Genomic DNA, 18564 nt, shown 5'->3' with positions numbered 1-18564 from the left:
AAATTACAAAAAAAAAAAAATTAAAAAGAAGGTTTTATCACCCAGGGAATTCTCAGAAGTTTAGGAGTTCTATATCAGCAAAGTGAAATGAAGACCTGATACATATTTCACAGTATCACAGCTTTAACATATTTATATTTTCTTTTGTGGTTTCTCAGTTTGTGTCATATTTAGGTCTCTCTCCACATTTTTTTAAATTAAAAACTCATGTTTTCTTCTATTACTTTTATGGATTTTTTTTTTTTTTTTTTTTTTTTTTTTTGGTACTGGGAATTGAACTCTCAGGGACACTCAACCACTGAGCCACTTCCCCAGCCCTTTTCTGTATTTTTATTTAGAGACAGGGTCTCACTGAGTTGCTTAGCACCTAGCTTTTGCTGAGGCTGGCTTTGAACTTGCAATCCTCCTGTCTCAGCTTCTGCAGCTGGATCTATTTGTTTTTAAACATTCAATCTTTGCAATGCATACAGTTTATACTAATATAAGGAAAAAGGTATGAATCTAACATTTTTTCCAAGTGGTTACATAGTTTTTAGAATTGTTTATTAAGGTTATCCATTTTTTCCCTCTGACTTAAAGTGTTACATTAATCACATGCAATCTATATACTTGGGACTATATTTGTGCCTCCATTTTTTTTCAACATTTTTTATTGGTACATTGTAATTATACATAATAGTGGGATTATTATGCCATATTTTTACTTGCACATAATAACATAATTTTATCACTCTAATTCCCCTTTCTCTCCCCTACCCTACTCCTCCCCTTTCCCCATCCACTTGCTCCGTTTTACTGATCTTCCTTTTATTATCATTGTTATCATTATTATTTCAGTAAGTACATATAAAGGCAGGATTAACTGTGGTATATTGTACATGGACAAAGCATAATTAGATAGATTTTTTTCTACAGTACTTCCTCATTCCCTTCCTTCCCTCTTCATTCCCTTCTTCTACTCTCCCTTCTTTTTTTGTGAGATCCCTTCTTTTATTCCTTTAAAAAATTTTTTTCGCTCTCTCTAGCTTCCACATATGAGAGAAAACATTCAACCTTTGGCTTTCTGAATCTTGCTTTTTAAATTTAGCATTATGTTCTCTATTTCCATCCAGTTTAAACCAGCAGATGACATAATTTTATTCTTCTTTATAGCTGAATAAAATTCCATTGTGTATATATATCACATTTTCTTTATCCATTCATCTGTTGATGGACATTTAAGCTGATTCCATAATTTGACCATTGTGAATTGCACTGCTATAAATCTTGTGATATGCATATATTACTGTAATATGCTGATTTTAGTTCTTTTGGATAAATTCCAAGGTGTGTTATAGCTGGGTCATCTGGCGGTTCCATTCTTTTGAGGAATCTCCATACTGCTTTCTAAAGAGTGTCTGTATGAATTCTCAGTCCCACTCATAGTGTATAATTGTACATTCCCCGCCACATTCTCACTAGCAATTATTATTATTTATATTCTTGAAGATGCTATTCTAACTGAAATGAGATGAAATCTCAGTGTATTGGTTTGCATTTCCCTGATTGTTATGAATGTTGAACATTTTTTCATATATTTGTTGGCTGTTTGTATTTCTTCTTTTGAGAAATGTCTGTTTAAATCATTTGTCCATGTATTGTTTATTGATTTATTGATGTCTATTATTTCCTGCATTTTGGTTAGTTTATTTATTTTGGTTTTAATTCTCGTTAGCTTAAAATATTCTAGTGAGCTTCATTTATTCAGGAGCTCTGGGACTTGTTTTTAAAAACAAGTTTTGTGAGTAGTATTTCTTTATAAATTTTTTTTATTTTTTATTTTCAGATATATATGATAGTATTTTTTGACATATTGTACATACATGGAATATAACTTCCCATTTTGAGGTTGTACATGATGTGGAGTTTCACAGGTCATATATTCATATATGAACATAGAAAATTTATGTCTGATTCATTCTACTGTGTTTACTATTCCTACTCTCCCTCCCTTCCCTTCATTCTTCTTTGTTTAATCCAATGTCTTTCAGTATTTTCTATAGTGCTGGCTTAGTGATCATGAATTCATTTATCCTTATCTTAGGAAGTTTTTATTTCTCCTTTGATTTGAATATAGCAACCTAGGTTGGCAATTCTTTCTTTCAGAGCTTGGATTATCTCATTCTAAGCCCTCTTGGATTTCAGAGTCTAAGCTAAGAAGTCAGAAGTAATCCTTATTCAATAGGTTTGCCTCTAAATGTGACCTGATATTTTTCTCTTGAGATTTTTAATATTCTGTCTTTACTCTGCACATTAGGCATTTTGATTTTGATGTGTCTTGGAGAGCTTCTTCTTTAGTCTTATCTATTTGGAGTTTTGTATGCATCCTATATGTAGATGTCTGTCTCATTCCTAAGATTTGGAAAATTTCTGCTATTATTTTACTGAAAAGGTTCTTAATTCCACTAACATGTATCTCCATGCCCTGTTTAATCCCAATGACTCTTTTTTTAAAAAGAAAAATTATGTGGTGCTGAGGATTGAACCCAGGACCTCGTGTGTGCAAGGCAAGGGCTCTATTATTGAGCTACAACCCGAGCCCTAATCCCAATGACTCTTAAGTTTGACCTCTTAATATTGTCCCAGAGTTCTTGTATATTCTAGTCATGATTTTTGTATTGTTCTTTGCCACTTACTGAGTGTTGAAATTCATATATTCTGTCTTTGAGGCCTGAATTTCTGTTTTCTACATAGTCTAATCTATTGGATACTTCCAACTGAATTTTTTATTTGATTTACTGTATCTTTCATTACCAGGAGTTCTGATTGCTTCCCCCCACCCCCGAATCTCTCTCTCTATTGAAATGGCCTTTCACTTTCTGTATTTGCTCTTAATTCATTCTTTAGATATTCTTTTAGCTGATTAATCGTTTTATTGATAACCTTATAGCTTTGGGAATTTCATTCCTTTCAGTGTCTGTGGATTTTGGGGTGAGTTATAAATTTTGCCTGTTTTCTCATTTTCATAGGTCCTAGATTTGTACATCTACTAACATTAATTCCTTTTCTTCTTTAATGTGGGAATCCTTTATTTAATGAGTGGTTATTACTTTGTAAGAAGTTCTGTGCTGGCAGTATATCTAGGATTCAATATATAAGTTCAGCATGTTAATTTCAGCCTCCAGTCCCTCTTTGAAAGGAGAGAGTACCTCAAGTTAATAGTGGTAGCTTAAAAGTAAATCACATATCAACATATTATGTAAATACATTACCGATAAGCTCTACAGGTCTCTTAACTCAAGAAGAACATGGTGAGAAAGAATATAAAATAAGCTGAAAGGGTTACACGTAAGTAAGAGTACACTAAATTGAATTTGAAGATGGGATAAAAATAAAGAGAAAAGAGAAAAAGGAGAGATGGAAGGAAGAGGTGGGGGATGAAGGGGAGATAGGTTAAAATGGAAAGAATAAAGTAGGTGCAGAAGAGGAAACTGAAGTTGAATAGTTATTAATATCAATCATTTAATGCATTAATTATCATACAAGGGTTCAGATGACTTGTTGCTAAAGTTTATGAAATAGTCTTTTGTACCTGGTGTTTCAAATTTTAGGAACTGTAAGATTTCATACTTTCCTTGATAGGTACATGTATAACTATTGCTTTTATAGTGATTGCAAATTAGATTTTAAAATTTACATTTTCTAAGGTGTTTTTTTTTGGTTGTGTAAATATTAGAGACAGCAGAAAAAAACACAAGATGATCATTTTTTTCTGCTATTTTATCAAAAATTTGTATTTAGTTCTAATAGCATTTCAATTTGTTCTTTTGGCTTTTTCTCTTAAAAATGATAAAATTAATAATATCATTATTAAATACCATATCAACAGAGTAAATCTCCTTTATTGCCCCTTCCCCATTCCCACCCTTTTCCTCAGAGGATACCTGCTGTCATCAATTTAGTGTATATTCTTATCGGTGTCTTAAAAATTATTTGTGTGTATTTACATATAAAATATAGTTTTTCATTCAAAATAGAGTTGTATCATCCAATTTGCTCTGAAAAATTCCTTGTAACTTTTTAACTTTAGAATTTTTCCATGTTTGTACATTTAGGACTACAGTCAGCATTTAAATAACCAGTAGCATTGCTTATCAAAATTTAAAATACATATGGGCCACATTGAAGTCTTGTCATGTGGTTTGAGGCTTGTTTAAATCTTACAGAATGAATATTGCTCAACATTTTAAATTTGAAAATGCTGAAAAGGAAAGTAAAGAGATGGAGAAGAGAAAGAAAGCAAAAGTTACTCTCAGTCAACAAACCTAACCAACAGAAAGAAAATTAGGGAGAAGCAGAGAGTGGACAAACCCAAACCATCCAGTAATGAATAAAATTTTCTTAAATAGGCAATGCACAAATATAGTAAAAAATCAAATGGTACATGGGGCTGAGGTTGTGGCTCAGTGATAAAGTGCTTGCCTAGCATGTGTGAGGCACTGGGTTCAATTCTCAGCACCACATATAAATTAATAAAGGTCCATCAACAACTAAAACTTAAAAAAAATCAAGTAATACAGTAATGAAAAACTTACACCCGTCTGGATGTCCTGTTTCAAAAAACAAAAAAGAGCCAGTGTTGAAAAGAATATGAAGACATTAGAAAATTTTTGTACTTAGGGTTGACCCTAAGCCAGAAGTATAGCTGCTGTTGACAATATTGTGGTGTTTTCTCAGAAAATAAAATATACATATATAATTACCATTTGATCCAACAATTCAAAAGCATTGGAAGCAAGGTCTTAAAGAGATATTTTATACTTCACAGTAATGTTATTCACAATAGCCAAAATGTAGGAGCAACCAGTGATATGTGAATGTATAAACAAAATGTAGTATATATAATTCAACACTGGGACATCAAGCAAAGACTAACTATATGTTATCTTGTTATGGAAGGGAAAACTATATTTAATGAAGGTTTGGGGGAACTTTTAAAATTAAAAATAATGTGTAGTTTTTCAAATGTAAGAGCTATAGACCCTGAGACCTCAAATTTGAAAAATATTGTATTGTAATTCTGTGATCACAAATCCAGCTTGTAAACATGAGCGTAAATATGGGTGCTAAAGTTACATGGCAATTAAAATTTTACAGTATTTTACACATTTAAAACTTATGCAGAAAACTCAGATTCCCAAGAAGTAGATTTATAGAAAACTAATAGTATAAAATATTGAATTCTTGAGAAACTTGAGAATTTTTGAAAAAATTTCTTATCCTTAATGTCTATTTCTTTTTTTTGTTGTTGTTTTAATCTTTATTTTCTTTTTATGTAGTGCTGAGGATCGGACCTCGTGCCTCACATGTGCTAGGCGAGCACTCTATCACTTGAGACACAGCCCCAGCTCCTTAATATTTTAACTCTTGATAGTGCTGATTAATGAAAATGTTGGAATTTGTCCCACTTATATTCAACTAAAGTCTTGAGCAATGATTATGGTTTAAGCCACTGTTGCTTCAGTGATAAACAGGGCATGCTTTCAGGGACTAGAAATAGAGAGAAATGGGGCCTATGGATCCTGCAAACATTCTTTAAGAAAGTGCTTTTTTTTTTTTTTAGTGAAGTTGCATATTTTTTTAAAAAAATATTTTCTTAGTTGTCAATGGACTTTATTTATTTATATAAAATAAACTCAGTGCCTCACACATGCTAGGCAAGTGCTCTACCACTGAGTCCCAGCCCCAGCCCTTGAAGTTGCATATTTTGTTTGTTATTGTGCAGCAGAGCTGTTGCTTAGGTGTATAAAAATAGCACCAGCAAATGCAGTATATTATAATTCACAGTTCCCATGTCACTGTGAGGCCTATGGGATCAAGGAATATTCCTAGAGATTACTGAAGAAACTGTTCATCTCCATTGGGAAGCTTTCTCTCAATGTTAGAGGGTTCTAGTGTATTTTTGTGTGCTATAGGAACCAGTACCTATAGCAAACTTGTGATTAAACTGTTAAAATCCCTGAGGGAATTTTGGCCTGTTAAATATGAAATTTTTATTTGTTTTTGTTTTTTAAAAATTTTCAAGAACTAAGATGTCAGTTTGTGAATTACAGAAAAAAAGCTTAAGAACATCAAATGTGCATTTAAGCCCAAATGGCCAGAATTGCTTTATTTCTCTACTTAAAGTGCGTAATAAGAATTTCAATGCTTATGAACTTAAAATCAAACAATAGAAACTCCAACATTTCAGAGATAATATAAACAAAATTATTATCTTCAAAATCACAACATAGTAAAGTAACCTTGAAACATTGGTGTTGGGCCTATATTATTTTCTGTTTGAGTGGCAATTTCCAGCATTATATAACAATGACGGAAATTAAGTGATGTTTCTAGTAAAAGAATTTTGCAAGTATAATTTGTTTTAGTATCAAATTCTACTTGCATATTTAGCAATTAAAATTACTCTTGTAATAATGATGGCATTAAAAGAGATAGGAAGCTGTCAAAGAGAATTTGAAGCTTAATTATCTCTTCAGTAATGAAATGCATAATCTTCCATTACAACATTTATTTTCTTATGGTAATTGACTCATTTGTTCTCTGGTTATCCATTTAACTTTCCAACCACAAACATCTGCTCTTACATTGTGTTTAATTGGTGTGAATACTATCTTCAGAGTAGTTAAAATCCAGAGAACATTTTAAAGGCATTATTTTACAATTTATGAAAGAGAAAAGTAAATGATAAACATTGTTTATGATTTTCCTAATAGCCTTTGAAAGACTGTTTACTAAAAGAGCATGCTAAAATTATATTAATTTGACTTTAAAAAAGAGGATTTTGTTCTTTTCCAGAATTATTTACTCAGCCTCAGCAGGAGGAGCCCAGTCCCAGGGGCTCAGGAATTTGTCAGTTCTTTAATAAAGGGACCTATCTTAGTTATTGGCATAGGCTTTGGTGGTAGGAAAAAATTAGCATGCTGCTATTTATAATTTAAAGAGAGATGAAGATAAATTGTGTGATTGTGTGTGTGTATGTTGGTTATAATTTTAAAAATGATAAGATAAACTATAAAAATTAAATGGTTCCTTATACGGAAATAGGACAGGAAAAACAGGATTAGAAGTTAGCCTTATTTGAATATATCTTGTTTTTCGTAGATTTAAAAATTTGCCAAGTATTTCCTGAGAATGGGAAATAAAAATGAAACAAAGTACTCTAGGTGTATATCTAGTTTGCAGTTTAGCCACTTGGAAAGTTAAAATTTGAATTGAAAGTTAGTATTCAAAATAAAATAGTAATTGGTTTGCATATACCTAAAGAGAGGTACTCTCAGGATAAAAAGAACTGCAAAAGTCTTCAATTGTTTTCTGTTATGTTCTAGATGGAAATGTTTATTCTGAGACTAAGAAGGTGTAAGATAGGGCTGGGGTTGTGGCTCAGCGGTAGAGCACTCGCCTAGCATGTGTGAGGCCCTGCGTTCGATCCTCAGCACCACATAAAAATAAATAAATAAAATAAAGGTATTGCGTCCAACTATGATAAATAAAGAAAGAAAGAAAGAAAGAAAGAAAGGTGTAAGATAAAACAAATGAGTAAGTGTCATTGAGAGCAGAAATTTCTGTCAGGAAAGAAAGGAGATAAAATTGTAAATTTAAGACTCAGTTAAAAATTGTAGTCTTGAATTTAATTAGTAAGTCATGTTGAAGCTTATATTTTAAAAATACAGAATTGCTGCCTTTGTCCATGAAAAGGGCCTTAAAACAGTGAACAGAAAATACTGAAGATCATTAGAGTCATATAAGACAGCACTGATATGACCTGCTTCCAGCAAGCTCAGCCTTCCCTTCATTGATCAAAGATGGGATGATTTTGTAATTAAAATAATAATAACTTGAGTGAATTGAAACAAACCAAATATATTTTAAACCCGGAACACATAATGATGCTTAAAAAAAAAAAAAGAAAGAAAGAAAGAGGGGCTGGGGTAGGGCTTAGTGACAGAGCACTTGCCTGACATGTGTGAGGCACTGAGTTGGATCCTCTGCACCATATATAAATAAGTAAATAAGAAATAAAGATACATCAACAACTAAAAAAATTGAGGATAACCACCCCATTCACAATATCCTCAAAAAAAAAAAAAAAACTTGGGAATCAACCTAACAAAAGAGGTGAAAGACTTATACAGTGAAAACTACAGAATCCTAAAGAGAGAAATAGAAGAAGACCTTAGAAGATGGAAAGATATATCCGGTTCATGGATAGGCAGAACTAACATCATTAAAATGGTGATATTACCAAAAGTACTCTATAGCTTTAATGCAATACCAATCAAAATCCCAATGGCATTTCTCGAAGAAATAGAAAAAGCAATTTTGAAATTCATATGGAAAAATAAAAGACCCAGAATAGAAAAAGCAATTCTAAGCAGGAAGAGTGAAACAGGCGGTATAGCGAGATCAGACTTTAAACTATACTACAGAGCAATAGTAACAAAAACAGCATGGTACTAGTACCAAACAGGTGGGTAGACCAATGGTACAGAATAGAAGACACAGAGACCAATCCACAAAATTACAACTACCTTAGACAAAGGTGCTAAAAGCATGCAATGGAGAAAGGATAGCATCTTTAACAAATGGTGCTGGGAGAACTGGAAATCCATATGCAACAAAATGAAACTGAATCCCTTTCTCTCGCCATGCACAAAAGTTAACTCAAAATGGATCAAGGAGCTAGGGATCAAACCAGAAACTCTGCGTCTAATAGAAGAAAAAGTTGGGTCTAATCTCCTTCTCGTGGGGTTGGGCTCCAAATTCCTTAATAGGACATCCATAGCACAAGAGTTAAAATCAAGAATCAACAAATGGGACAGTCTCAAACTAAAAAGTTTTTTCTCAGCAAGAGAAACAATAAGAGAGATAAACAGGGAGCCTACATCCTGGGAACAAATTTTTACCCCTCACACTTCAGATAGAGCCCTAATATCCATAGTATACAAAGAACTCAAAAAATTAGACAATAAGAAAACAAATAACCCAATCAACAAATGGGCCAAGGATTTAAACAGACACTTCTCAGACAAGGATATACAATCAATCAACAAATATATGAAAAAATGCTCACCATCTCTAGCAATCAGAGAAATGCAAATTAAAACCACTCTAAGATACCATCTCACTCCAGTAAGAATTGCAGCCATTATGAAGTCAAACAACAAGTGCTGGCGAGGATGTGGGGAAAAGGGTACACTTGTATGTTGCTGGTGGGACTGCAAATTGGTGCGGCCAATTTGGAAAGCAGTATGGAGATTCCCTGGAAAGCTGGGAATGGAACCACCATTCGACCCAGCTATTGCCCTTCTCGGACTATTCCCCAAAGACCTAAAAAGACCTACAGGGATACAGCTACATCAATGTTCATAGCAGCATAATTCACAATAGTTAGACTGTGGAACCAACCCAGATGCCCATTAATAGTTGAATGGATAAAAAAAATGTGGCATTTATACATAATGGAATATTACTCAGCACTAAAAAATAACAAAATCATGGCATTTGCAGGGAAATGGATGGCATTAGAGCAGATTATGCTAAATTAGCCAATCCCTAAAAAACAAATGCTGAATGTCTTCCTTGATGTAAGGAGGGCGACTCAAAACAGAGCAGGGAGGAAGAGCATGAGAAGAAGATTACCATTAAGCAGGGACGAGAGGTGGGAGGAATGGGAGAGAGAAGGGGAATTGCACAGAAGATGGAAGGAGACCCTCATTGTCATACAAAATTACATATAAGAGGATGTGATGGGAAAGGGGGGAAAAAGAAAAATGAGTTACAGTAGATGGGGTAGAGAGAGATGATGGGAGGGGGGGAGAGGGGATAGGAAGGGGATAGGAAAGGCAGTAGAATACAACAGGCACTAGAATGGCAGTATGTATAAATGTGGAAGTATAACCAATGTGATCCTGCAATTTGTATATGTGGTAAAAATAAGAATTCATACCCCATTTGAATCAAATGTATGATATATGATATGTCAAGATCATTGTAATGTTTTGAGCAACCAATTAAAAAAAAAAGAAATCCTTAGTGATCAACTTAGGGTGAGGATATTAGAAAACCAAATCATAGAAAACTATGGAGAAAGAATCAAGCATTTATCCTGCCCTTTTATAATAACTGTACTTTAGGATAACCGGATAATCAGAAGGTTATCCTATTAATTAATTGAGGAAATATAATAAATAATTGAGGGGATGTTTCTCTTTATAGAAAGAATAGTGGAATATTAGTATTTTGTAAAAGAGTAATTATCTAAGGCTGTTAACATTACAAAAAGGAGACACTCAGTTATGAACATCCAGATGGAAGCATGTGGAACTGCCTATGAAGAGGTCTTGGTGGGCACAGGGGAATGAGCTGACTCGCAAGTGTCTACATTTAGTACAGTGAGCATGTTAAATACCACCATGGCTATGAAGTCAGCAGAAGATGGACTCCACCAAACTCCACAGGACAAATGACTTGGTTTCTGAACAAACAAATTACAAAGAAAAGTAAGAGATAAAGAAGGAACCCATGAATTAAAAGAAACTTTAACAAATTAATATGTGAATATACCTTCTTTGCCCAATTCAAATAAAATAAATCAGTTTTTAAAACATAGGCAAATTAGGGGCTGCAGTTGTGGCTCAGCGATAGAGTGCTCGCCTAGCATGTGTGAGGCCCTGAGATTGATCCTCAGCACCACATAAAAAAATAAAAAAGATATTGTGTCCAACTATAACTAAAAAATAAATATTTTTTTAAAAAACATAGGCAAATTAGTAAAATATGAACTTGGACTGAATAATTGGTGATATTAAGAAATTATTTTGGATACTAGCCTGATGATGATATTACAAGTATGTTTAAAAATGGAGTCCTTGTCTTATAGAGGCTCTTGAATATTTATATATGAAATGATATATAGTACCTGAATTTTGCTTTCAAAAGAATCTGGGAGGGATAGCAGCAAGGAATGAGATGGATTTTGGATATAGATAAATCAGTATTGATGCTGTGTTGATAATTGTTGAAGCAACCTAACAAATACATGGGAAATTATTATTTTATACTCTTGTATGAAATAAAACATTGTTTGTTTGTTGTTTTAAAAAACAGATTTTTGGAATTAGCCTTCCTAGGTTCAAAATCCAGATCTGTCAAAAAGCTGTATAACACTACAGTTACTTAGTCTCTCAGTGTATTAGTGCCTTTGTAAAGTGGAAATAATATAATAATACCTAAATAATAGGGTTTTTTAGGGGGAAATGAATGTTAATAAGTAGAAAGCAATCATAGATGTTAGCTGTTATAAATATACAAACTGAAATGATAAAATCACAATGGTTAAAGTTTTAGTGTACTTAGGAATAGCATAGAGAAGCTTATTGTACTTACTTAGTACAAGAGCAAACTGAAACCCATGGTCTTTAAATCTCTGTGTAGTACAATCCCTGTTTAGAGGCAGAATTCAATTCTAGGTTTCCTGACTACTAGTCATTAGAAATGTCTTACAGTAAATTTTTACTGAAAAATAAATATGTAAGAGTCAAAAGACAAAATTTAAATAAATTTAGTTAAATGATCCCATTACCTTTTATTAATGATTTATGAATCAGGCAGCATCTCATTTAAAGAATAGATAAATGCTACACTGGGCATGGTAGAAAAATCGATTTTTATAAAGTAGCTTGAGCAGAAACAAGGAAAAAGCATAATACAAAGAGCATATTGTTTAACACCAAGTTACTACATGTTACTTTTCTTGTAAGGGTTAAAGCAGAGGAGGTTTCCTTATCATGCAAGCTAAAATTGGCACATGTGAGTATTTGGCTATTATCTGTCTCTTCTAATTTCTCAAAAAGTCAGATAGACAAACTAGTGTCAGTTTGATGTTATAGAACCTTAGCATGAGTGAATCCATTTTGGTTTGTGCCGCAGTCTGGCTGGGCACAATTCAGGTGCCACTTGTCAAAAGAAATGAACTTTATTTTTAGAACCACACAAGCCAAACAAAACAGCTCCTCATGAAAACCTTCAGAGCCCAACTGCCACCACCGGCTTCCCACAAGCCTCTCAACCTCCCCCACTCCTCCTGCTCTTGAGGCTGATTGGCTGGGTTGTGTGGGCGGAGCCAAAAAAAGTCCCCCAATGAGCAGCTCCGTAGTCTGAAAGGGTGGGGAAACAGCCCAATGAGCTTCACAGAAGAGGAGCCAATCAGCTAGAAGTTGCTGGGGCCGCTGTGAGCCAATCATCAGCTGGCAGTCTGAAAGTTTGCTGGGGCCCCTTGGGCTATGGCTCTCAACAGGTTTGGTCTGTTGGGTCCTAATGCAGTAGCTCAGGACAAATCAGTGGCCTCTATGAAGTTTCTTTAACACAAGTTTATTTAACATAACTTTAATTATTAAAGAGGAAGACTCAGGATTGCAAATATTTATTTTTCTTACAATTTATTGCCATTTGAATGAAAACTGCAGATTATTCTTTTTTATCTGTTTGCTTTGAGAAGGAACAGTGAAAACCTAAGCTGCGTCTGAATTTATTGGAAGGGGGCTAAATAAGCATGTTAGGGAATTTTTGAGCAAGTAAAGGAATAAAAGTAGAGTACTTGTTCTACCAAATAGTAAAACATTTTGCATAGTTACAATAACTTTATGGTTCTAGTATAAGAATAGACAGATCAGTGAAACCAACTAGTATCCGGAAATAAACCCCTTCAGCACATAGGCTTTTATTATTAACTTTCAAATCATTTGCTCTTAGTGGGGCCTACTAAGCTTTCCATTTAGAAAAACACAGGTGGATTAGATTATTTCATAGAAATACTGAAAGAAAATGTTATATAGAAGCAATGAAATCTTTTTGGAGTTAAAAAAGAATAATGAAATATGGATACCAAAATGAAAAAATATTATAAATTTTACTACATAAAATTTTAAAACTTTGGTAGAGTAATGTATGCCTTAAGTTATAGATAAAAGAGAAAACTGAGAAGAAATATTGATGGCATATAGACAAGGGGTTCTAGTAGTTCACCTTATTAGTCAGGATCCAGTCAAGGGCCAGAAATCACATCAGGCATTTTAAAAGGGAAAATTTAATACAAAAGAATTATTTATTTTTTTGTGTATATTTTTTTAAGTTGTAAATAGACACGCTACCTTTATTTTATTTATTTTATCTTTATGTGGTGCTGAGGATCAAACCCAGGGCTGGACACGTGCTAAACAAGCACTTTGCCACTGCCCTACAACCCCAGCCCTACAAAGAATTATTAATGAGCAAAATGTTTACTAAAATGAATAAAACTCTGAAGAATAAAAACATAGTAAATGTAAACATTAGCTACTGCTATCTCTTGAGCTGAGGGAGAGAATCCAAAAAGAAACAAAATGGATGGGGCTTGGGTTGTAGCTCAGTGGTTGAGCCCTTGCCTAGGGTGCAGGAGGTACCTGCACCTCAGCACCACATTAATAAACAAACAAACAATAAATAAATAAGATAAATTAAAAATATATACATTAAAAATATATTTAAACATTTTATATATAGTGTACATATTAAAAAAAAGGAAAGAAACAAAATGGATGATAGCTCTCCTCCAGGCCTGCCATTCAGACCTTGTTGGGGAGAGAATAACTGCTGCCCAAAGACATATCAGTGGGCCAAAGCTGATCCACAGCTGGAATGCCACAGGTCCAGGTTGGTTTGTAGAAAGCCACTTGCTGGGATGCTAATGGGCTCCTGATGATGAACAGAAAGTTGACTGCTAGAGTGTTATGAGCCAGAGCAGGTGTGATAGACACTAGTTATAGGAATGTTGTGGTTCAGAGATGATACTCAGAAAGGCTCCTGGTAAAGTAAACTGGAGAAACTTTTGAATGGTGATCAACAATGGATCTTCTGCAGAACTTCTAGAAGCCATGCCAGACACAAAAGAAAAAAAAAGTCACACCCCAACCTGAAAGATAAGCCCTTTTTTATGCCATGTCATTCAGTGCCCCTCCAGTAAATTAACAAAGAACCAGCTGGCAAAGTTCCACATCTAGTTTTGCAAAGACTGGTGGATTTGGATTTGGTAGGCTATTAATCTAAAACTGGCATTTTATGAAAAGTTCTTATATATACATATAAGAAAATTGTGAACACTCTAATTAAAAAACGGCAGAGTACTTGTATAGAAAATTCACAGAAAAATAAATGTCTAGCCAATGTTAGAAGCATAGTCAAATTCAATATCAGTATATTTTACATTTTCTGGATTGAAATTATTGTGAATGTATGTTGTTTCTTAAGGTCTACTTGCCTGGGGTTGTGTGTGCTCTCAGTACTCTTATTCTTCATTTACTTAAGTTATATTACTGTTTGGACTTCTTTCTAGGGCCTGCCCTTCTCTAGGGAGTGCAAAAGGGAAAAGCAGATTGGAAATGAAGAAATAAAGCGATCAGCATTCCTAGGCAAAATGATTCTTTATGCAGATAATTCCAATTTGTCTATACAAAAGCTAATAGAAATAATAAGTGAGTTTACTGTGGCCACAGAATAAAAAAGGCCAGTAAACACAAGTCCTTTACACCTCTACATACTAGCAGTGAGCAATTGGAAATTAGGAATGTCTTAGAGCTAGTGTTGTAGCTTAGTGGTAGAGAGCTTGCCTAGCATGTATGAGATCCTGAATTTAATCCCTTGCACACCCCCCTCAGATTAAGGTACCACTTCCAGTAGCATCCCCCACAATTTTTTTAAATACATAGGGACATAACTAGCAAAGTTTTAACAAGGTTTATTGAAATATAAAATATTGAAAGAAATCAAAGTGTTAAATAATTGGAGATAGAAACCATGTACATGGAAAGGAAGACTTAGTATTGTTAAAAAAAAAAAAATGTCAAGTTGCCACAAATTCAACACAGTCTCAATCAAAATCCCAGCAGGTTGGGCACATTTTAGCTCACTGGTAAATACAGCTGCTGCTGTTATCATTGTTATTTACTAGAATTAGCCTATAGTGGAGCTTGCTGCATTTGATACAGTGGGTTGCTTGTCATTTGAAATGTTCAAATAGAGATCAGTAAGACCTTATGCTAAGGGTACTATATAGGAAATTACAGCATTAGATAGGAAATTGGATTAGATGATCTATTTCAACTTTTCTAATGAAAAATCATATGAATGTATTATTTATAGGTCAGTGATTTACATCTTTGGGGAAAGAGAGATACTATCATTCAGGGTTTTACAAGTACATATATGTTTTCTATAATAATCCTAAAACATTTCATGTAATAAAGGATGTTACTAATATGAATGTGTTACATGAGTGATCTAAGGCCTCTAATGACATTTGTTATACTTTTTGTTGTTGTTGTAGTTCATCAAGCTGACTAAAAAGGAAGATTATGTCAATCTTTTAAATTCTGAATTTTAATTATGGCTCTTCCAAAGTAGTATAAATCTCAGAGAAATATACTTTAATATTCATTTTAAGACAGCTTATAATATTCATATTTTCAGTTGCCTAGCATGTATGAGATCCTGAATTTAGTCAACCTAGTAAATATTTCTCAGTATATATCTCAGAAATTATCATTATAAGTTAATTATTTTACCAGAAAGTTAATTTTTAAAGATATTGTATTCTTAACATGTATTTTAAATATATATTGGTTAAATGCTTTTATAACAATATAAGAGAACTTCAAATAATAAGTAAATAACCCGTGGATTCTGGGATTTAAAAAATTGGCTGAAATATGACTAGCTACCTATTTTTACTTTCTTAATTTCAATAATACCTTGATTGAAATATGAATAACTTTTATTTTCATTAATTTCTTAATTTCCTTTCTATTTTAAAGCCCAACCTGAGTTCCTGAAACAGCCTGCTAATATATATGCTCATGAATCCATGGATATTGTATTTGAATGTGAAGTGACTGGGAAACCAACTCCAACTGTGAAGTGGGTCAAGAATGGGGATATGGTTATCCCAAGTGATTACTTTAAAATTGTAGTAAGTATTTTTTCAAAGAAGTACATTTATTTCTGAAAACACTATTTTTAAATTTAATCACAAGAAATGTTATATATACCAGTGTATATATTGCAAACGAAGAAAAAATGGAAAAATCATAGCAAAATTTGCATAGAATGTAATTTCTTCATTGGCTGATGAGAAAGCTTATCCTGATGTATTTTCATAGCTTACATGAGGTCAAATCAGCAAATCAGTGAGTGAACTAAAAACTTTTAAGAGTCTACCAACAGTCTGGTGTTCTTACATAGCTGCCACCATTTTCTGGAGAATAATTTGTGTGTGTGTGTGTGTGTTGTGTTGTGTTCCCAGTTGTCTTGACAACTTTTTATACACAGAGTGGAAATCTGTCCCTTAAAGTGTGGAAAGATGATTCCTTTGAAATAATATCAGTTAATTATATATAGACTACAAAAACTTAACCAAAAGTCATATACTATGCCAAACCCTTCAAAATTAAGATGATCTATTGTCAGATAATTATGTGACAGTAGGAAAGATTCTTTAATAAAGTAAGTATATTATCACATGATACCCCATAAATATGCACATTTTTATGTGTCAGTTAAAAATTTTAAATGCTAAATATATTAAGAATCTTAAGCCATAATTGCTTTTTACTTTATATACGTATATATATGAACTGCTTAGTAGATATTATCTAGTAATAATACATCATCATTAGCTAGCATTCTAATAAAAGAATTATCCAAGTTTAAGTAATAATAAATATTAATGTTATACCTTAAGATTTATACATGACATTCATAAGAAATATCAGAAGTAATTATAGTTGTTAAAGATTTAATAGCTTGTTATAAATTTGTCATAGAAGTAATTCATTCTTTTTGCGGGGGTTACCAGGGATTAAACTCAGAGGCACTCGACCACTGAGCCCTATTCTGTATTTTATTTAGACACAGAGTCTCACTGAGTTCCTAGCACCTTGCTTTTGCTGAGGCTGGCTTTGAACTGATGATCCTCTTGCCTCAGTCTCCTGAGCCACTGGGATTATAGACATGTGCCACTGCGCCAAGCAGTAATTCATTCTTTTTTTTTTTTAATATTTTTTAGCTACACATAGACCCAGTATCTTTATTTATTTTTATATGATGCTGAGGATCGAACCCAGTGCCTCACATGTGCAAGGCAAGCACTCTACCCGTGAGCCACAACCCCAGCCACAGTAATTCATTCTTAAAGAGAAGTATTTTCTACTTTTGAAATTCATGTCATGTTACAAAAAGTAATTCATAAGTATAACATTAAAATACAACGTGAATTAGCATTTTTTATTTTATCAGTATTTGCACATTGTTGTAGACATTTTAATACCATTTTTATAGGGCTGGGGTTGTGGCTCAGTGGTAGAGTACTCGCCTAGCACATGTGAAGCACTGAGTTTGATCCTCAGCACCACATAAAAATAAATAAATAAAATAAATAAATAATAAATTAAAATACAATAAATAATAAATATATAATATAAATAATAAAAAGATAATAAATAATAAATAAATTTAAGGTAGTGTGTGTGTGTGTATATATATATATATATACACACACACACACACACGTACATACACCCATACACATACCACATTTAGTATACAAGTAGCAATACATGCAGTACTTTGTAGTTTAAGGAAAGCTCATATGTTTACGGTTTCATTTAATTTATGGTAGTCTAATCTGTTAAACTATTGAAATTACAGATAATTTTAGAAAAATAATACCTTAAATTCACTAATTGAGACTTTATCCATAGTCACATTGTATTGTTTGCCAGGTATTTTTCCAAAGAAAGATGTAAGTTTGCAAACAATGAGGATAAAACTTTCTGTAGGTGTTAGGTTCTTCACTGTAAATGACAGTATGTACTGCTGTAGTCAGTTAAGTCAGTACCTTGCTAATACTTTAATATAAAATCAAGTTAACACATAATTAGGTAGGTAATATTAAATAATTGAATCATAACATTTTATTTGTCTTTCTTCCTGAAAAGAATATATCCTTCAAATTTTGAACTCATTTTTCAATTAAATTATAAAATTTTACATGTGTTTTTCTTTCTTAGAAGGAACATAATCTTCAAGTTTTGGGTCTGGTGAAATCAGATGAAGGGTTCTATCAATGCATTGCTGAGAATGATGTTGGAAATGCACAAGCTGGAGCTCAACTGATAATCCTTGAACATGGTAAGAGGGGCTGAAATAGACAAAGGAGGCTAACTATGTGATGGAAGAACCACATTTCAGGATACCACATTGTCAGCCTATTTGTAAAGGTCAATATATGGCATAACTAAGAGAAAAACAATGGCAATTTAAATAATTTCTATCATTTAAAATTACATAGAAACACAATTTCAGATAATGTTGAAAAGAAACTGGTATTAAGAAAAACTGAACCAGTTGTAGTTTTATATAAATTAATATTTTTTTAGAATTCTATCATTTTAATCTTGCAAATATATTTCTGCCCTGTAAAGATTAAAAACT

The 18564-nt window shown here is 32.9% G+C and overlaps 1 protein-coding gene across 8 annotated transcripts in view; it reads left to right on the top strand.

Moving 5' to 3' along the window:
- Positions 1-18564, top strand: part of NEO1 (neogenin 1) — a 229106-nt gene that overhangs the window by 107988 nt on the left and 102554 nt on the right. For all 8 annotated transcript variants that reach the window (XM_081292171.1, XM_081292172.1, XM_081292167.1 and 5 more), the window contains exons 6-7: positions 15888-16042; positions 18141-18261. In XM_081292171.1, the coding sequence (XP_081148297.1) occupies positions 15888-16042; positions 18141-18261 (276 nt within the window). The remainder of the gene's footprint in view (positions 1-15887; positions 16043-18140; positions 18262-18564) is intronic.

The sequence above is a fragment of the Spermophilus citellus genome (assembly GCF_964194105.1).
Source record: "Spermophilus citellus genome assembly, chromosome: 4".
NCBI lineage: Eukaryota > Metazoa > Chordata > Mammalia > Rodentia > Sciuridae > Spermophilus > Spermophilus citellus.
This window is presented reverse-complemented; position numbering and strand designations above follow the sequence as displayed.